The 22,391-nt window shown below is 43.8% G+C and overlaps 1 protein-coding gene across 1 annotated transcript in view; it reads left to right on the top strand.

The window, feature by feature from the left end:
- The window catches only part of LOC138268099 (hepatocyte nuclear factor 4-beta-like), a 237,087-nt gene that overhangs the window by 56,221 nt on the left and 158,475 nt on the right, over nucleotides 1-22,391 (top strand). The window contains exon 2 of the mRNA XM_069217474.1: nucleotides 10,989-11,160. Within this exon, the coding sequence (XP_069073575.1) occupies nucleotides 10,989-11,160 (172 nt within the window). The remainder of the gene's footprint in view (nucleotides 1-10,988; nucleotides 11,161-22,391) is intronic.

The raw sequence follows: 22,391 nt of genomic DNA, 5'->3' as shown, positions 1-22,391 counted from the left end.
TATAGGCCTATAAAGACATTAATGCAAAAAGAAAAAACTTAAGCTTTCATCACCAACCTGCTAAAAATAGAGAGAAGCCCCTGGCAGAGGAGAGCCCTCCAACAAATGAACCATGAAATACTCAGGGTCCGATTCACAAAATGACTTATGACTCGTAATGTTAAAAGTGCAGTCTCTCCGCACTGGTGCGGAATCTCCGCACTCATAACGTTACGAGTTCGAAGTTCCTTTGTGACTCGGGCCCCATGGAGTTCTATCACAGTGGATGCATCCTCCTTGGAGGCATCTGTGAGCGACTAACAAATCTGGGAAACGTTCTATCTGATTTTCCCATATCAGATCCACAGTTTTTACATGTAACAGCAGTACAGTAATTTGACATATTACTGAAAAAACGTAGGCGAATGGAGGCAGAGCTACAGCAGCCCACTGCCACATGCATGTCTGAGCTAAAATGCATATCATACAATGAAAATAACCCAAGTATGCTAGATGAAGCCCAGCCAGTAATATTTTTATTTCATTTTTAACTATAAAAGTTAAACATCTGCGGCCAGAACTCTAAGCCATGGGCACAGACAAAACACATGAATGTGGTGGCATCATCCACCGGCAGCAAGGGCTTTGGGCGTTTTCCCAATAGCCCTTTTGGTAAAGCCTGAGCAGTGTAAAGGGTTTCTGTGTCCATCTCAGCTGAGGATACTGATTAGACAATCAAATGTACTTAGGTAGAATATTATGGTCAATTAAATCTCTCATCTGAAAATAACAAAGAGAACCTAGGGAGTATACATTCAGTCTTTAATGTCTCGTACGATTGAAGGAATCCGTTCTTAACCAACTGAGTGTGGTTCTGTAATCCTGCTAACTCCTAGGATAACAAGGTAGGTGTTGCAATTACCGGAGCCATCTCCCAAGGGCACTACAAAGGAATGCCCCCAGTAATGAGTAGAATGCAGAGGCACTTGTGAATGTCAAGCCCGTTTTAACAAAAGCCCAAAGGGGCAAATTCCGAGTGCCCCATAATTACATTTGGAAAGTTCTGTTTACCCAAAAATGACCAAAGCAAAGGGCAGCAGTAACACCAGAAGGTGGGACAAACAGGGGATTTCTAGGAGTCCTGAGGGTTAGTCACCCAGAGTCTGGTGCAAGAGCCGCCACACTGGGCCATTAGTCCCTGCCACTGCCTCAGTACCTACTGTGTGCAGAACCCCAGCAAAATGTGGCAAGGTGCTCCTGGGATATTGTTCAAGGTAACTAATCCACAGACTACAAAATGCAAACAATCAGTGAAAGTACCTCAGTCCCTGGCATCAATGACTACCTTCATCCTGACTCATGTGTGCCTCAAACCCCTGGACATCCGTAGTAGCCAAGACATGCCATAATGTAGAAATACCTATATCAGGGGTCTTCAAACTGGGGGGCATGTCCCCCTTTGGGGCCTTTACTGATTCCTTGGGGGCGCGAGGCTCTGCTTTATGCGGATAACAGTGCTTTGCTTTAAGCTGAAAAAAATGAGCGGCAATAAGCCATTCTGCAATGGACCTTCAGTAACATCTTTTGGCATTCATATCTGGCTGGAAGTATGTATCAAAAGGAAAGGGGCTCCAAATATTCCTCAGCACCTCCCCCGCTTTTCTGATAATCGCACTGTGGATACGTTTGCACATTAATAAAGCCTAGCTAACCAGAACAGTATGTTTGGCAGTCATGTATTTGACTGCATTTTTAAAAGAGGTAACATAACTTAATTGCAATGTTTAAGTAAGTGTAGACATATTCAAACATTGCCAAATTAATAGAATAATTGTGAACAACTCTTGGGGGAAATAGCAATGATTTTTCTTTATACACTGGGGGCAGCATTCAAACTTTCAAGGACCACTGACTTATATATTCTCTGATTTATGATTTAAAGTTCACAGCAACCTCAGAATCTCTTGTTACTGTATGCACATTGAAATGTTGGTATCCTTTATTCAGTTCTTCGTCAACAGATCGCTTGAGAAATGTTTCTTTTCTGACTAAATTAATTGAGGCATCTGTAGCATGTTACTGCAAAACCTCAGCCTCGTTTCTATAGTTCCGGCCAATTATGTCTCCACCCGGCCCCCTCCCCCCCCCCCTCGAAAATTAACAACTAGTGGCCATTCAATTCCAAATTAACTTTCAGACTTTCATAATCTCCTTCACTCTGTATAAGTGGATCAGGTTTGTTGGGCTCAGTCTATTGACATTTGATAAGGTGAAACATTATATCCTATAAGACCTCACAGCCACTGTTATAAGCGTGTTACCCATAGCACTACAACCTTTGCAATCGTTCAGGTAGTAAATCACAATCAACATTGCTAGATAACCTTTCAGGGACTTCATCTCTTTATTTTATGTCCCTACAAGGTTCTGTGCTTCTGTCAATATTACCTAACCCACTGCCCATTGTCATGCATATTCAGGTGATATGCAAGTGTAGAAAGGTATCAACACCCACTTCACACTCTTTTCAACTGCATCTCCTGCATCTAACTCTGGATCAAAAATAGATGATTTTTTTAATTGAATGCCAAAATACGGACCCATAATGTTCAAAAGTTTGAAAAGCACAGTGAATCTTTCACTCTTGCATTTTTGAGAAAAAACCTTGTTCATAAAGAATAAATAAAAACACTGGATACCAATAACAGTATATTGCTGTCCAGTAAAGGTCTATATTTTTGGAGTCTGTGTTGATGCACCACTCGGACACATTTTTAGCAGTTCTAAGGACCTAAGCAATCCCTCCCCTTTTTAGTATTGTACACTGTCTTGGAAATCTACTTACATAATATGCTTCGCATTGATCACAATGCAAGCCTAACCAGGTGACTAATAATTGATTTTTATTTCATGTCCAAAAGAATTACATTGCTTAAATCGAGGAAGAGCAGTCCTACTGTAGTTTAAGCATTTACATTCCGGTTAATCGTTTGTCTAGCTCTTGCATGAATGCCAGTCCAAAGTATTGCTAGGGGTATGGGTACATCAAGAAATGTGTCTCATGCTGTGCCATTGCTCTCAGCTTGTTCACTGATGAAGGCAGCAAAGATAAAACAAGTCTGGAGTTGCTTGTTTTTCTCTTTAAAGGGGATATGGCCTAGCAGCTTAGGCAAGGACTGTTCCCATTGGAGCAAGACTATAGATCATTTGCATAAGGGTAATCCCTGCCTGAACTGTTGCAGTAGACAAGTAATCTGTAAATTTGAAGGCAGCCCAGAGTAATTATAATAATTTTTTGCATTCATCATGGTATATTATGATGGTAAAATATTATAAGAGGTCCTGCGTCCAGCCAACCCCGAGCAGAACCGATGCATCTTTGCTGCATGGATTAGACCCGTCACAAAGACCTGCATTGCCTTCGCTGCCCACAATGATTTCAGATCCGCCACTGCATGACGCATCTTCGGCGCAGGACCTTGTATCCTCATTGCCCCATCCCTTGATGCCGGACTTCACATTGCAAGCCCCAAAAATGACATCCTTGGCAATAATACAGCCCCTCACATCACAGCCTCCCTGCAACTTGGAACCGAAGGATTTCTTCAGCTGAGTCATGCATCTTTGACGTGGATGCTCACAACCTTTAGCAAGCCAGGTTATAAGGTATTCTGTTCAGTGGGCCTAACTGGGGCCCTTATCTTGTGTACCATTGCAGTTGGACTGATCTTGTGACTTTGTCCCTTTTGGACGCAGCCAGAAATCTACAGTTGGCGCTTTGTGCTTTTTGGTGATATTTTCACTTATCTTTTAAATTGAATATCTCCGGTTCTACTGGTTGGATTTTTGTCATTTTTGGTCTTGTTTTGTGAATTAAAGAATGGTCTATTTTTAGGGTCGAGCCTGCTTCGCTTGCGCATGCGTTTCGCTTGGAAGATACTTTAGGAGTTAGAAAAGGGCTTGGAGCCCCGTTCACATCACGTCAGTTGTCTTTCATTGGTTCGTGGGCTTGCCTGTTAAAATCTGCTTGCTTTCATTTGTGGATGGCACGCATACGTCATGCCTTTTCCGGTGGTTAGCTCTCCTCAAGCGCAGCGACCAAGTACTGAAAACATGCAAGGCTCACTGTTTCCCGTCAGGTTGTGCACTGTTTTTTTCTTTCAATGTGGAAAGAAAAATCCGGTTGGGAGTTTACAACTGCTAATAGCTGTAACTCTGAGAAATGCGAGACCCTAGTGCATTGCAAATGCTTGTTCTAACTTGGTATGGGATCATTTTTGTGTGGTGTTTTCACTATTTAGTGTTGCAGTCATACCTTACCCATTACCTCTAAGTTAAGCCTGACTGCTCTATGCAAAGCTACCAGAGGGTCGAGCACAGTTTAATTTGAGGTTGGCTTGTGCCTCATCCTGACAAGGATTGTGGTTGCTGCTTGACTACGGCTCACACCCCAGTCAACCAGCAAACCTTATTTCTTACACTTGGGATATGTTTAAAAGGCTACTTAAATGGGTGGCACAATTAGTGCTACAGACCCACTTGTAGCATTAAATTTACAGGCCCTGGGTACACATGTAGTACAACTTTACTAGGGACTTACAAATAAATTAAATGTAGCAATTTCACTATATCGAAGGGAAAGAGCACAAACACTTTAACACTGGTTAGCAGTGGTAAAGTGTGCACAGTCCGAAAAGCCAACACAATGAGGTTCTGAAAATAGGAGAATTGAAGGCAAAAAGCTTGAGGATGACCCTTCAGAGTGGGCCAAGAGCAACAGGTACCATTCAAAATAATGACAGATAGTAACCATCAAGTGTGGGCAACAAAATCCAGAGTAACTTTAAATCGCAAAATAATTTCAGATACAAACTAGAATTCTTTACATGTAGTACAACATAAAACATTGCTCTCAATTCTTTCTCGAGTAATCCTATTGCATATTCACATTGTCAGTCAATGGTGGACGTGCTATAGATTTAAGTACATTTTGGGTCCTTTGTGGGCCTAGCCATGTGACAACCCTGAACTTACTTAGATGTACTTTATGCAACATGTGGGAGAAATTGTAGCTTTGTAAAATTCAGTAAACTAGATGAGTGTAAGCCTATCTTAATTTCAATTCCTGTGGCCTCAACTATTGACCAAGAGGGTGTTAGAGCTCCATACCTTTAAGATGTAGCAGGGGGTTACTCTTCTATAGGAAGCTGCTACTAGATTTAACCAGCCTGCTATTCAGTGGTGTTTACATAAGCCCTCTGAGATGCTGCCTTTATCCCCACATTGCACTATATTCACTTCACTACCTTGCATTCTCAGATCCACTTATTATTCCAGTCAAGGCTTCCAGGTGCATCATTTTCCTTGTAGTCCTCCCTGTCTCCATGACCTGTTTTTGGTTCTGTAGTTTCCATGTTGATTCCTGGACTTTACAGGCTTTCCGCCCTTTTTATATCTGCATACTGGAATTTTCTCTCTCTTGTCTCCTATCCGTACCCTGTACCTGGCTGTTCTGTTTTGTTCCTCCTACTTTCCCCGGTCTTTCTTTTCTCAAATTTCAGTTTAACCTTCTCTTCATTGGTGGTTTCCTGATTCCTTGCATCTGGTTTACTCCTCCTTACTCTTGTGCTCCTCCCATGAGTTTTAGCTATTTCAATCCTGTTAGCTCAGCGTGCAGTGGCTCCAAACTGACCTTGCTGCTGAGTCTCATTGTGCTCTCCCATGATACCTCTGCTGCTATACTTCCAGACTTGGTGTTTGATTTCTACTACCATTGTTAATTCCATTTTCCATTGCTGACTAGTTATTTGAATCTGATTATCCCTGTGATTGCCTTCTGTTCTATGTTCACTGAGCGTTTAGAACACTGGCTTTCTCCTTTATTTTATTAAAATATGAATCAAATGCATTGAAAGCAATACAGTAGACTTCAAGCAAGTATTATTCCTAGTAGAAGAAATTATTATCCTCATAGGAGGAACCCTTTTTATAGTTATTGTGCTCAAAATGCTTATGCATATTGTTAGAAAGTAATGGTTAGTGGTAATATGAGTCTGTGGACCCATTGAATAGGCGCTGCAGATTACCAGGGGTCCATGGACCACAGAATAAGAGCCACTGCTCTAAAGTAATAATCTGCCTTCTCTCTAAAGATGCCTTGTTTTTCAAGGTGGAAATAGGTATCCTGTAATCAATATTACTAACGCACCACCGAGAGATCAAGATAAATTACCGATTAGTCATTCACTCAGTCGGGCAGGCACACTTATCCAGCACCACTAAAGTGTCTGCATATGTGCTGTAGTCGGAACTCAACTCGAATTAAAGGTAGTGAAGCAAAACATGTTTCAAAATCATCTGGTTTAGGATTTTTAGAGCATCTGGGAAAACACCACATACCAGGACACATCAACTGAACTATTACAATATGAGTGAAGAGGAACAGCTTCAGCAGAGAGACTACCATGGACAGAAGGTTCATCTTTGACACTAGAGGTTGAAGCCTTTTTATGTCAGAGGTCAATGCTATGAATACACCTATGGGGATTAAGGAAATCAATCCGATGTGACCCCTAAAAACTTAGAGTGTATGCCAAATCCATATTTTTCATGGTTTGTGGCACACTGTAAGTCCTTTTTGAGCGCATCTGTTTTTTATACTGATTTCATTTTGATTCCGTTGACAGAGTTGATTACATAGGTTGTATTCAACAATGTTAATATATGCAATGTGAATCACAATATAGTGATGAAGATGAAGAGGTACTTTGCTTTCTTGTTATCTCTGCTCATTTTCCCCATGACCTTATTATTTCTTCCCTTAGGGGTTAATGAAATTGTGTTCTGTTTGTGGTCATTTTGGGGGGTGTATCGATTAGTAAGAAACACTCCACATTATCTGCTTTTGTAGTGTGAATGCTTAACATAAGGACTGCTTGACTACATATGTACATGTAAGAGTATGCCACAGAGTTGCTGAAGTAGGTAGTGGATTGCACCAAAAATTCTTGGGATCTGATTTAGAACTTGGCCGATGAGTTACTCCGTTACAATGGTGACAGAGGTACCGTCTGCCGAAAATCTAAGTTGCATTATATCCTATGGGATTTAGATTTTGCCAGAAGGGATATCCGTTCCTTTTTTGACAGAGTAACTCACCTGCAAGTTCTAAATCAGGGCCTGAGTTGTTTATAGAAAGTGTAAACGATGGAACAGGCATCCAGATGATGCTTTTTCTGTTCAGTTTAATTGTCACTTGCTCTTGGACATACCGATAGGTCGAGCACATTTAACCAGCTTTCCTTAATGCATTGCATTCTATTTCCCTGATATTGCATGAAGAACCCTTAGCCACAACACCCTGCTTTCAGACGTGTCATCCCTTGCATTGCGGATAATGCACGCTTGAGGCTCAGGTACATCAACACTCCTGTAGGTCTTGCACATGGCTCAGTCCTAGCTCCCATCCTTTTTTCACTGCATACTATCTCAATTGATGACACAATCATCTCACACCCTTTTGAGTCAATGAGTGAGGGAGAGACTGAATGAATGACTGAGCAAGTTACAGACTAAAACAACTCTTCTTGCTTGACTACCATCTTCTGTATGATGATACTAACATTACCTTCTTTCCTTCTTACTTACATTAATGTTAGTGACTAATGGGCTTACTGCTACTCTGCACTGTATGGTCATGGCTGTAGTTTAGTTAGTGATATTCAGGGATTGTGAATCTCAAATTTCCCAACTGAAAAAAGTACTGTGGTGTAGGTTGGAAGGATGAGATAACCAAGGTTTGGAGTGGACTATTTCATAAAGAACAGCGTAAGTAATCATTTGCATTAGGTAGGGTTGTCTTCCTAGAGTGGCACAGATGCCAAAATTGATGGGTTGGAATGCTACCCTGAGCAATTGTCACTGATTAGACTATTTGCAAGCATCCTTCCCACATCCCTTTTTGGGTATTTGATTGCCAGTAGTATTCCTGGAAATGTGATACTAGTTCAGCGTTCCAGGTCTAATACTGCCAATGTTTGTGAATTCTAAAAAGTAGTAACTTTGCACCCATTCAATGAGTATTTCTGTGAGTGCAAATTTACTTCTTGTTTTGGTAAACCAGTAACTATATATATTTAGGACCCTGACCCAAAAAATAATACCCTAAAACCTCTTAGGGAAATGAAAACAGTGAGAAAAATGAACACAGACATAGCAGACCCGACTGAGGGCCCACAGAACCAACTACCAAGCTAAGAATGCATCTGAGTCAGACAGATCACCATTTTCGCTATGCCTAGTCATTATTCACCTTGGGAGGACCCACTCTCACAGCCCAACTCCACAACACGAGATCTACAACCTCTTAGTGCCCTCTGTGTTGTTTTCAGCCACATTCCTGCCCTGCCTAATAAGGATACCACAGTCAGTCTTCCATCATTCTGTTTTCTAGAGTGGGTGCCACAGAGGTGGTAATACATATATGCCAGTATCTGAACATAATTAAGAGGGATAGCAAGAGAAGGAAATTGGGGGAAACATTTGTCATAAAGTTGTATTGTGGTGCAAGACGTTCCAAGCAGACGAAATTAATAACAAGATAAGTTATTTAACCTAACTTATCTCGTCTTCTGCCCAAAACCCTCATTGGAAGTAACCCTGTAATTCTGACCCCACACGCTGCATTCGCCAACAAACGCACGCATCGACAGACCAACACCAAAAAACCTCTCTGGTTCTCTGACACCCTCAAAGAATCAAAGAAAACTTGTCGCGCTCTCGAGAAGGCCTGGCGCAAGGACCACACCGCTGACTACATGACCGCCCTCAAGAACGCTACCCGCGAACACCACCACCTGATCCGCGCTGCTAAAAGGAACTTTTTCACCGACAGACTGGACAAAAACAGCCACAACAGCAGAGAACTCTTCAGCATCGTCAAGGAGTTCTCCAACCCTAACGCCAACGCCGTCACGCCCTCACAGGATTTGTGCGAATCCCTCGCCACCTTCTTCCACCGCAAGATCAGCGACCTCCACGACAGCTTCGGACACCAGACCCAACCAAACACCACCGAACCCGCACCCCCGACCATCACCCTCAACAACTGGACCCACATCAACACTGAAGAAACCAAATCCACCATGAACTCTATCCACTCCGGCGCCCCTTCGGACCCCTGCCCTCACTTCATCTTTAACAAAGCCGACGACATCATCACCCCGCACCTCCAGGCCGTCATCAACTCTTCTTTTTCTTCTGCTACCTTCCCCGAATGCTGGAAACACGCCGAAGTCAACGCCCTACTAAAGAAACCTACGGCTGACCCGAGCGACCTGAAAAACTTCCGCCCCATCTCTCTCCTGCCTTTCCCAGCCAAGGTAATAGAGAAAACCGTCAACAAACAGCTGACCACCTTCCTGGAAAACAACAACCTGCTCGACCCTTCACAAACCGGATTCCGAACCAACCACAGCACGGAAACCGCCCTCATCTCAGTCACAGACGACATCAGAACCCTGATGGACAACGGTGAAACAGTCGCCCTCATTCTCCTCGACCTTTCGGCTGCCTTCAACACCGTCTGTCACCGCACCCTAATCACCCGCCTCCGCTCCACCGGGATCCAAGGCCAGGCCCTGGACTGGATCGCCTCCTTCCTCTCAAACCGTTCCCACAGAGTTTACCTCCCTCCGTTTCGCTCAGTACCCACTGAGATCATCTGCGGCGTACCCCAAGGCTCATCACTCAGCCCGACACTCTTCAATGTTTACATGAGCCCCCTCGCCAACATCGTACGCAAGCACGACATCATCATCACCTCCTACGCCGACGACACTCAACTTATACTCTCCCTCACTAAGGACCCCGCCAGCACCTAGACCAACCTACAAGAGGGTATGAAGGACGTCGCAGATTGGATGAGGCTCAGCCGCCTAAAGCTGAACTCTGAAAAAACAGAAGTCCTCATCCTCGGCAACACCCAGTCCGCCTGGGACGACTCCTGGTGGCCCACGGCCCTCGGCACCGCACCGGCCCCCGCAACCTCGGCTTCATCTTGGACCCTCTTCTCACCATGACCAAGCAAGTCAACGCCGTGTCCTCCGCCTGCTTCCTCACCCTCCGCATGCTCCGCAAGATCTTCCGCTGGATCCCCGCCGACACTAGAAAAAACGAGACCCACGCCCTCGTCACGAGCCGCCTGGACTACGGCAACACCCTCTACGCTGGAACCACAGCCAAACTCCAAAATCGCCTGAAACGCATTCAAAACGTCTCGGCCCGCCTCATCCTCGACGTACCCCGCAACAGCCACATCTCCGCACACCTGAGACACCTGCATTGGCTCCCAGTCAGCAAAAGGATCACCTTTCGACTTCTCACCCACGCACACAAAGCCCTCCACGACAAGGGACCGGAATACCTCAACCGACGCCTCAGCTTCTACGTCCCCACCCGCCTCCTCCGTTCCTCTGGCCTCGCACTCGCTTCCGTCCCTCGCATCCGCCGCTCCACGGCGGGTGGGAGATCTTTCTCCTTCCTGGCGGCCAGGACCTGGAACTCCCTCCCCACCAGCCTCAGGACCACCCAGGACCACTCCGCTTTCCGGAGACTCCTAAAGACCTGGCTTTTCGAGCAGCAGTAACCCACTCTTTCCCCAGCGCCTTGAGACCCGCACGGGTGAGTAGCGCGCTTTATAAATGTTAATGATTTGATTTGATTTGAACACCATTGGTATTGCTAAGTGCAAAGAAGTGAATATTGGGCCCGTATAGGGACATTTGTAAGGAGGCCCTTAATTAGGAGCATTTGCATATACGATAATGGTGACACCTGCTATTTATAGCACTGTGAATTATTAAAAATATATTTCAGGAACCCTGTTAATAAGGTATGGACAAATATTATTATTAGTATTTTATTAAGTGTCGTACTTTAGTTTATTTACTGTCACAACCATAAAAACAATGTGCACTGTGCAATACGTATGTCTTTTTTTTTCATTACAGAAACCATTCCAACAGACTTAAACAGCCCCGGCCTGCTTCGGGATGGTGCCAATGTTCTGTGCGCCATCTGCGGGGACCGCGCCACGGGGAAACACTACGGCGCCCCCAGCTGTGACGGCTGCAAAGGTTTCTTCAGGAGGAGTGTTCGTAAGAACCACGTGTATACCTGCAGGTACGGCAGTGCATGCTACGCACGCCTAAACGTTTATTGTCATTAATGAATGTGCAAGACCAAATTCTGGGCAGAGGTTCCTTGGAAAAGGGCTAACATGGAAAGGGGGAGAGTGACTCTTTCTGCTACACACTATATTTAAAGTGTACTTTTTTGTCTTTATTTTTTTGTCATTAGTTGTTAAAGTGCTTTGGTATTGGCTATCCATTAAGACGCAGTACTCGTATAGCTTGCCATCTGTATTTATTTAAAAAAAAATGTGTAAAGCGCATACTATCGCAAAACTGGCATTCTGGCGCTAAAGCTAACTGTGGATTCATCATGCAGGACAGAGAGTAAAAAACAATCACCGGGCAAAGAAAAACCGACTAGAGAGCCTTAGTTTGGAAAGAGCCAAGTCTTTAATGGCTTCCTAAAAGGTAGAAAATCTGAAATTAACCTGAGATACGGGGGCAACTTATTCCAAGTCTGAGCAGCCTTCGTTGTAAAGGTGCGACCGCCTTGTCTGACCTTACTGAATTTATTTACTGTGAGCAGATTAGCAGTGCTCCAGCAGAGGCATCTTCTGGCGTGGAAAGCTTCAGTTTCTGTTGTAAGGGAAGCAGGCCATGTTCATGTAAATCTTTAAATACAATGCCCGTTGCTTTAAAAGTGATTCTCTGTTCAACTGGGAGCCAATAGGGGTCTTTTCAGGCATTAGACGCAGGGGGCCTGCAAGGTCTATTTAAGCCAAGGTTGGCTGCTGCCACTTGAACTCTGCGCAGTTTACTAATCAGAGTCTGGAGCCCTGAGGTGGAGGGCATCACAGTAATCTAACCGGCTCAGAATGAAGCTGCACGTGATGACCCATTGGACCACGTTAGGTAAGAGTGGTAGTGCCTTCCTAAGATCTCTTAACAGTGCAAAGCAAGTGCTAGCGACTCTATTAAGGTGCCCCTCCAAGGATAACTTGTTATCAAATAAGATCCCCAGATTAGAGACTGTACAGAAGGGAAGCAAATCATCTTTTGTCGGTAACAGCCAGAAATGTCAGGAAAGCTGCATAGGGATTTAATTAGCCGACCAGCAAAGAATTTCTTTTTTCTCCCCGTTTAATTTGAGGGAGTTCAAGTTCATCCACTTTCCATCTGAGATACGTTTTTGAAAGTTTGCCACAGAATCCAGTTGTTTATCATTGAAAGGAAGAATCAACTATCTCTTGTCTGTGTAGTTCACTAGGGTAATATCATACGCTTTCACCAGAGAGATCAGTGGCATCAGGTTTACATTGAACAAGACTGGGGTCAGAGCTGAGCCCTGAAGGACTCCTGACTGCAAGCCTTAGCTTTTAAACTGAGAACAATAAGGGGGATGGGCAACAGCCTGAGATAGCTCAGCTAGATACGATGCCATTCACTTCAAATCCAGGCCTCCTATCCCAATTTCAGCTAGCCCTTCAAGAAGAATTTTATAGTTGACTGTGTCGAAGGCTGTGACAGATCTAACATAACCAAAACTGTTGGCTGGCCCGTATCTACTCTCATGTGTAATTCGTCCATGGCGACAAATAGAGCCGACTCAGTTCCATGTCCTGGTCTGTACCCAAATTGTTCCTCTTCTAGGAGGCACTGTGTTTCCAAATATTGTGTGCTTTTTACTTACATGTCGTTCCAGAATTTTCACGGGTAAAGGGAGCAGCATTTGGGCCTGAAATTACTCAGCTCTAAGGGGTCCGCTGTAGGTTTCTTCAAAAGCGGTCCTTTTTCACATTGAGGGGACCATCCCAGTATGCAAGAACGGATTACATAATCGCAATGTCAGGTGATCAAGCTCGTCTCCCAGTTCTTTCCAGACCTTCAGTGGTATGGGATCCAGAGGGGATCCTGATGAAATCAGTCTGACTAAGGATCTGAAAGTGTTCCTCTGAAATGAGCTTGAACACCTCAAACCTATTTTCCTGATTCACCAGCACAGACTGGCTTGTTTGGGGCTATCTACTTGGAGAATACTTCTCATAGGGACAATAGGGTCCTTAGTGGTAAGGGAAGTAGTCAGACTAGTGACTGTACTGTGGGACTGGCAGCTGAAATCCTCTAAGATCTTACAGACCTTATAAAAAATAATCAACAAGATTATCACAGAGTATCTGTGAAGAGAGGATTCCCTGTTTAGCACATTCAGGGTGGATTAGATCCTGAAGAACCACAAACGCCTTTTATGAACTGTTTGTGGCGGAGAGAATAGTATTGGTGTAGTATTCTGCTTTAACTCTCCTAACCTCAAATTTGTACTCACAGAACACTTTTTAAAAGTCTTCTTTCTCACCTGCTTTATAGTGCCTACGCCAGTTACCTTCTAATTTCCTACAAACTCCTTTTAAGGTTTTTAATGAATCATTATTCCAAGGTGCCGAGGATTTACGACTGCATTTCATGCTCTTAAACAGGATAATTCTGTCCAATGTCTCCGAGATCTCCTGTTCGTTCATAAATTGTACAGTTGACCTCAACTGACCTTTAAAGGTCAAAAGATTTAGAAAGGTTAAAAATAGGTCTCGATAATGACTTGTCCCATTTCAGCTTGTACCCAGATCTAGCTTTCCTAATATCCATCCTCAGCTGTTCAGGGTGATCGAGATTGCTCACTCTCAGATTAAAGGCAACCCAAAGCATGGTCAGTCCAGAGTAGGGGAAGAATATTATCCTCATAAACCATTGCATTGACAAACCTGAAGAAGGCTGAACTATAAAGAGTACTTTTCTTTGGTGCATTATAAGTACTACGGCTGTGATTCTAATTAGCTTTCTACCACTGATTTGGGTTGACACTGACTGTTCCACCAAATACAAGTAATGTGGTAAATACTACACACTGTATTCTCCATTTATATAATACACATGTCACCAGGTGAAACCTGTCAGAATTTGTTTGGGAAAAGGGTCTGAATTCAAATTGGGTAATTGACACTGGGAATTCGAGGAGTGTCATCAGTTTCGTGTAAGTCACAATCCCATAGAGTATCACTTACCAATATGCAGTCATTTAAAATACTCAAGCTAACGATGCTGAGTCATTCGTAATTTCAGGTGTCTAGTTATGGATGCAGAATTACCACAATACTGGGAATGACCCTCTAACAATTGCAATTGCAGATCATATGAGAAACAGTAATGTAGAACAAGAAATGTTGGGGGGAGTAGTGGAATGAGGAAAATGGTCTCCATGGTAACCCAGCAGAAAAGTAACTAAAAAGTTAACTTTCACCAAGTAACAAGGCCTGGGAACATAATCGATGCAAACCGAATTGCAATGGTTTTAATTAACCGTGTCAATAAACTTAAACTTGAAACATGAACTTGATGCAAACCGTGTAGAAGACATACCGTGATATCCATTTTCAAGATCACCTGTATTTGCTTCTAAAAAGAACAAAGACAATTTTAAACATTATACTTTCTATGGCTTGGTGGTAAATGCCTTTCATCCTGAAAATGTTGATTAAGCACGTTAGGTGAAATAGATTCTCAGTATTGGTATTCTATGTATTTGTTCTTCTAATAAAGGACATTCAGCCCTTTATAAAATATAAAACAGGGTTCACCATGACATATCCTTGCCTAAGATTTTACTGCTAGGAATTCAGTTTCAAGGGCAGGCCTGACACCATGATTTTAGAGTTAGACAATTGAGTGATATAAAATATATAACAACCTACATGTAACAACTCAACTTTAAACCACTGGACGTTTTGTGCCATGTTAATGTGCTCTTACTAAAGACTTAGTTGTACCACATGGAATTAGCCATTTGTTGCAATGTTAAAGGGAAGAGCATGAGTTCTCTGTTATTATATTCAATAAAAAAAAACGGGGAAATACTCCAAAGAAGGTTCTTTTTTAACTTACCTTAAAATGTTGTGCATATAGGCAGTTAAACATTGAATGCCGTGTTTCCTTCCCTGCTGCTACGTCCCTCTCCCCTACTTAACAGACCACCGGTACACAGCTACCCAGAGCACTGGCCTTGCCAATAAAACTAACCTGCTCCCAGCCAAAGCCTCTCAATAGACAACAGGTAACACAACCTTTGAAAGAATGACATACACATTTCTCCAGTCCTTTTGCCTCCATCTCCCCATGTGCCAATCTTGATGATCCCCTATTGTCAGGCTTGTAGGTGGACATGAAGTACAGTGGTTCCTCATCTTTACTGTATTTTTAGGCTAGCCTGCACAGCACTTGCGCTGTGCTTATGAAATCTTTTGTATTCAATATAAATCTTACAAGGGGCTTACATCCTGCCCTTACTTTTCATTGGTTCCTGTGCTTGCCAGTTAACTTTCCTCTGTTTTCATCGGCTGTAGCATATTTCCTTCCTTTACCAATGCTTGTTCCTTGTGTGTTCTCGCTTATCAGTTCCAGAGGCCTAATCACTGTTTTCTTCTGCTTCGTGGGACTTTTCTTTTAATTAACCTGTTGTCTACACAGCCCTTGCGCTCAGCTTCTTTAATGTTCCATCCCCTGCACAGTGCTTTCACTGTGTACGTTTACTTAATCTCCCAATGGCTGCACACATACTCTGCACAAGCACAGTGCTTGCACTATTCACCTAATGTCCTTGTGGCTGTACGCATTTCAAGCGTGCATGTTAAAGGTAATCTTGAAATGCATGCAGACACATGGAGATTAGATAAACAAGCACAGCCCTTGCGCTGTTTACCTAATCTCTATGTGGCTGCATGCATTTCAAGATACCAAGATTGCCTTTAACTTGCACACTTGAAATATGCTCTTACGTTTGCTCTTTTGTAATGGGGGCTAATGTGCATGAGTCCACACTTAAGCGTTTTTCCCCTACCTTGCTGGTAAAGGAATGTGGGTTGGTGAGGGGTCTCCTACTGATCCTCACCAAGCCAAAATTTTGGTAATGGCTAAGAATTCTACTGCCCTTTTGTTGAAGAATATCATTAACCTGTTCTTTAGAATGGTGGACTTTCCTGAAAAATTGAACAAGACTATACTCAACCCTCCTAACAAAAGAAAACAAACACATATCCCAACAATCTAAATTATATTTTCTCATTTTATTTGCTCCCAGTTATGGCCAAGCTAATTGAAAAGCTGCTCAATAGGTCACTTTCCAATTACATTAATACCAATGCTATTCTGTATGTTCATCAGGTTGGTTTTTGGCCCAATCACAGTACTGAGATGGCCTTATTATCCTCCAATAAACAAGCTAATATTAAGCAAGACAAAGGACGAGTTGGGGCCTTGATGTTGCCTAATTTATCAGACACCTGTCAGACAGTGTCAAACCAGCGCTTTTAGCACAGTTAAAGGACATTGAGATTTAAGGTAAGACCCACAAGTAGCTAACTCCATTTCTGAAGGGCCATATCTAGGCTGGAAGTCCTCACTGGCTAGGTCAAAGTTTGAGAAATTAGAAAGCGGCATCCCTCGGGGATCTTCCCTGAGTCTGAACATTTTTAATGTATATGTAGAGCTGTTTGCCCGATCGATCAAATCTTACAGCTAGATTTAATGGCTTATGCAAATGACACAGAAATCATTCTGAACATGAGTGATGGTTCTCAACTGTCAAAGTTTAATTTCACCAGTTGTATGAAGGAGGTAGCACAGTGGAGGATCCTCACTTTTCTAAAGTTAAACTCAAAGGTTTGGCTGGTGGTCATACATTATGGACCAGAAGGGTGTGGCGCGCAGCACTTGGTGATTATCCATCGCCTATGAAATCACATAGACATCTTGGATTTCATTTTGATGAAAATCTGGAATGCAAAACATGGATTGTTAACTTGACCTTATACGTACTTCAGTCATCTGAGAGTTTTGAGGAGAATACTCCCTATGTTGTCAGAACAGGGTAGAAATACATTAATCAGAGCAACTATTGGTTCTCACTTAGATTACTGTAATGCTGTTTACTTAGGGCCTATCTAAGGTCACTTTAAATAAACATAAACTAATCCAGAATATGGCAGTGGATGCATATTTACCCTGCTTGTAAGAAGTTGGGTTATTTATTGACTGGGGTGGAAGCCCCACTGCGGGAATATCCACAATCCTTGTGACCCACAAAAGTCACTAAATTAGCCTGTGCTTAACCACCTGGTGGCTTGGCACAAAACAGTCAGGCTCAACCTAGATGCAACATGTAAGGTATTTGTGCATTACATAGAGAGTAATACAGTGGAAACACACAATGAGAAAAATCCAATTTAGAAAAATAGAGAAAATAGATTGAAGTTTAATAAATAAAATGATACCTAAGTGACAAAAATTCAATCAGTAAAACCAGTGATATTGAATTTCAAAGTTTTTAGTGAATGTTGCACCCAGAAGCAAAAAGTGCCACTTGCCGTTATTTAGTTTGCTAAACCAAGCAAAAGTCAAGATCAGGCGGACACGATGTAGCTTGAGTCGGATGCAGGAGAAAGGTTAGTGCAACTGGAATGTCACTTCTGAAGTCTAGCACTAAGAGGCCAGTAGGAGAAAACTTTTGCGCGAAGAGCAGGTCATGCATCTCAGACAGTTGTAGCTGTAGCACGAAAAGACGATCCTTGCTGGAGTTTTGCATTGGTTGATCGTCACATACTGTCACTCGTACAAATGGTCGATGTCGTCATGAAGAGCAGGTCCCACTGGAACCTTGCATTAGCGGTCATCATGGGCATCAGAGTCTTGACAAAAACAGGCCTGTTTGCAGTAACAAGCATGCCCAAATCTTTGGATGTTCACCCTTTACTAAAGGGGGAGCTCTCACTGATGCTAGCCAAGGATCCAGGACCTTGTGACACCTCTTGGGGATCAGGACTCACTCAAGCAGAGGTCAAGAGCAGGACCCAGGCAGGTGCAGTTGCGGGGAGGCCTTTATAAACATGTGTCCATGTAGCTCACACAGGAAGTCAGCCAGCTGACCCTTGGAGTAACTGTGTAGCCTGGGATCGCGGCAAACGGGTCCAATCATCCATCCTCAGACAGTAAGGCAGTCCCTCAGATAGCAGGGAAGTCCTCATTTTGAATCTTCCACGGATCCAGGAGTGCTCTGGAGAGTGGTTCTGAAGGTCCTATTTTTATATCTGGTGTGTCAGTGTCCTTTCCTCTGGATCTGCACTTTGCTGAACAAAAAAAAGGCCCACCTTCCGGCGCCACCAACTCAGAAAGCTATTATAGCACAGAGTTATGATGAAGCCAGTCGGGGGGAAGGGAATTAGGGTTGGGAACCACAGGGAGAGAACAAAAAGTTAGAACAAATATGCATTTACTCATTCATAGAAATATGACTCATCAATAGACTCTTGAGTCAAATACGTCTCCGATATCTGATGGAGACCCCTTTTGAAATGAGGGCAAATCTCCTTCTTTGAATCATGGAACAAGAATAAACTACGATCTCAGAACCAAGAGATGGCAAGAGCTTTAGACTGTGATCATCATGGAACAAGAATAAACTACGACCTCAGAACCAAAAGATGGCTAGAGCTTTGGACTCTGATTATACTCAGAATATCAATCCTGTAACATCTATGCATTCATAACATAAACCTTTGATCATGACCTAGAAAATCTCAAAGAAATTAAATATGCTTTTCACTTATTAGGCTTTCCAAAAAAACAATGAAAACTATGATTTGCTTATCTCCAGAAATACTTTCACATTTACAACTATAAAGGCCGAAAAGTTTTTACTCATTGAACTTGAAGTCCTTTACTTATGTGGCCTGAATCACTTTGATTGTTGTATCAAGAGCCTTTTACTCCTGTGGATTGAAGCGCTTTGATTGCCGTGCCAAGAGCGCTTTTTATCTGTGAACTGAAGCGCTTGAATTGCCGTGCCAAGAGCGCTTTACACTTACAAACTGAAGCGCTTGAATTGCCGTGCCAAGAGCGCTTTACATCTGTGGACTGAAGCGCATGTATTGCCGTGCCAGGAGTGCTTTTCATCTGTGAACTGAAGCGCTTGAATTGCCATGCCAAGAGCGCTTTACATCTGTGGACTGAAGCGCTTGAATTGCTGTGCCAGGAGTGCTTTACATCTGTGGACTGAAGCGCTTGAATTTCCGTGCCAAGGTCACTTTACATCTGTGGACTGAAGCGCTTGAATTGCCGTGCCAAGAGCGCTTTACATCTGTGGACTGAAGCGCTTGAATTGCCATGCCAAGAGCACTTTACGCCTGTGGACTGAAGCACCTGAACTGCTGTGCCAAGAGCACTTTACACCTGTGGACTGAAGCGCTTTAATTGTCGTGCCAAGAGTGCTTTACACCTGTGGACTGGAGCGCTTGAATTGCCGTGCCTGAAGCGCTTTACATCTGTGGACTGAAACGCTTTTGATCATCGCGCCTAGCCGGCTGTAACCTGCAAACTGAAAGCGCTTTGCTCGTTGTGCTAAGGGGCGCTTTACTTCTGGAAGTAATGACTTCCTCCAAAATTGAAGTCATGAAGGCCTTACCGCTACGAGTACGAACTACTCATTTTTTAATTCACCATGGAAACAAGGATACTTCGATCGGATGCCACTCTGCCATGCAGGAACTCTGCTCTTCTTCAGAGAATCCCCCACGAGGTCTGACTGCATTGAAGTCTTCAAAATAGTGAGCAATGTGCTTGGGTGTGGCTGGGATTTATAGGCCTGCCACACCCCAAGATGGCTGCTTCCTCTAAAAACATGGGAATTGTAGTCCCTTCATGGAATAGCACTGATAAGTGCATCTTGTCCACCAATGTCCTGAACCTGCAGCTCTATGAGCTTTGCCACAGGGCAGACGACGCTGATGGCCACCTCTGGAGCAAGAGGAGATGACAAGTGGTGTGCAGAAAGCGCTGCAGAGCCGCGCAGCGGTGTTTCAGGCAGGACCTGGACCGCGCATGGTTTTATTCCTGAGAGGTGCCAACCTTTGTGTGGTGGAGTTCCCTGATCTACCAGCCCAATTATTTCTGGTCAGTTCTTCTTCTTTCCCTGATCTTGACTCCAAACTGTATACAGTGACAAAAGGCAGGGCTGGTGTCAGGTTCCTTTTTGTGTGCTGTGGGCAACATCCTTTGATATATAATCCTGAGCCATCCTTCCAGAAAAACCCTCTCTGAGCAATACCCAGGTCTGCTGTTTTTTTGCATTGTGAGAGCCCAAAACACATTCGTTAAAGGAGGAGCCATTAACAGGCCCAGGCAACTGGAAACTCCTAGAAAGTTCTCAGAAACTTTAGGCAGGGAAATGCCAACTTTCTAAAAGTGGCATCTTCAAAAGTGTAATCCAAAATCCAATACCATTAAAGAGAATTTTAATTTGCAATTCATTTGAGTGTAAACAGTATATCTCTATCTGCTTCCAATCTGAAGTTAGAACTTATTAACTGAAATAAGGTAATATATTATTAGTCTGGAAGATTTTCACTGCCATGTTGGTGCTGAACATCCAGGTCTGGATGATGTACAGGCAATGTTTGTCACACTGGATATCTCAAGGAAAGGAAACTCGTATGTAGAGTTTTTATATCAAGCCCAGCTGCATCATTTACAAAGCCAACCAGACCAGCGCCTCTGCTTATCTTGCAAACAAGCTCATCATGTCTGGTGCCTCTCAGTACACCTGCAGCCAGGACACCATTAGACTGAAGACTAAGAGGTGTACCAAGAAAGAATAAGACAATAGGAATTTTCCTTCTAGAAATACCACATACAAACACAGAACAACTAGAATATCTAATGATAGCTATTTGACCTCAATAAATGTCATTGCAGAGGATCACCAGATGATTAGGAGGGCTATGTCTCATTGACACCTGTGATCCAGAGTTTGTGCTCTATGCTTGACACAACCTAACGAGCCTTGAGCTGGCACTCAGAAAATGTGTTTCAGCCCTTAAAGGCTGATCTACAGGCTGTGTTGGTGATTTTGTATTGGGCACAAGTGAACACATGCATTGTGATAAATGATAGACATGGTCAGCAATTAAAACTGGGCTATCTCGTAAAGAAAACCTTTAGTTGCGCTTAAGGAGCCATGCTTGAATAGTGAAGCATTGTTAGGCTGGTATATTATGCAAACAAAATAAGCAAGCTGTCCAGCAGCACTTTTCTTTGTAGCTGCCGATTGCATATTAGAAAAATAATATATAAAAGTGTTGAGTGAGACTAGAGCAGGACAATGAACATCAAGGAGCAAATTAAGGGATTAAAAATGGAGTGCATGGGGGCCCAAAAATGAAAATCAAAATTCAAACAATTGCAAATAAAGGAAGCAAGAGACCCAGTAGGACTTTGCAGCTACTTTCACAAGGGGAGATTAAGGGCCTCATTCTGACCCTGGCCGGCGGCGGTAGCCGCCAGAATACCGCTGTGCGGTCAAAAGACCGCCGCTGGTATTCTGGGTTTCCCGCTGGGCTGGCGGGCGACCGCCAGAAGGCCGCCCGCCAGCCCAGCCGGAAACACCCTTCCATGAGGATGCCGGCTCCGAATGTAGCCGGCGGAGTGGAAGGGGTGCGACGGGTGCAGTTGCACCCGTCGCGATTTTCAGTGTCTGCATGGCAGACACTGAAAATCTTTGTGTGGCCCTGTTACGGGGGCCCCTGCGGTGCCCATGCCATTGGCATGGGCACTGCAGGGGCCCCCAGGGGCCCCACGACACCCCATACCGCCATTCTCTTCCTGGCGGCCAAAACCGCCAGGAACAGGATGGCAGTATGGGGCTCGGAATCCCCATGCGGGGCAGCAAGCTGCGCCGCCATGGAGGATTCCCCAGGGCAGCGGGAAACCGGCGGTACACCGCCGGTTTTCCGTTTCTGACCGCGGCTGTACCGCCGCGGTCAGAATGCCCATGGGAGCACCGCCAGCCTGTTGGCGGTGCTCCCGCGGTCGTTGGCCCTGGCGGTTTTTACCGCCAGGGTCAGAATGATCCCCTAAGTGTTTTGCCCATAATCACAGAATGTTGAACCAATGCCAGGACTTCAACCTCTTCCTCCAGTTCCAAAGTCAGCAGCTGTGACCGTTACACCACATCACCTCCTGTCACCAACTATTGGTACTACAACTAATTCATATACTCCCCAAGGGGCTTTTTCCCTGGATGGGTCTGTTCAAATCTCAGTCATTTGTGTGTGGTTAGCAAGGAGTGGCCCTTAAAATTTTAGTTTCCTCTTAACTCTTAATTACCCGCCATTCATATTTAAATCAGAATTAATGGTATGGGGGAGTCTGTGCCTCTGATTTATATCTTAACTTTTAGTGGAA

This window comes from Pleurodeles waltl, chromosome 12, assembly GCF_031143425.1.
Source record: "Pleurodeles waltl isolate 20211129_DDA chromosome 12, aPleWal1.hap1.20221129, whole genome shotgun sequence".
NCBI classification, from domain to species: Eukaryota; Metazoa; Chordata; class Amphibia; order Caudata; family Salamandridae; genus Pleurodeles; species Pleurodeles waltl.
The sequence above is the reverse complement of the archived record's forward strand: the minus strand, read 5'-3'. Positions and strand labels throughout refer to the sequence as shown.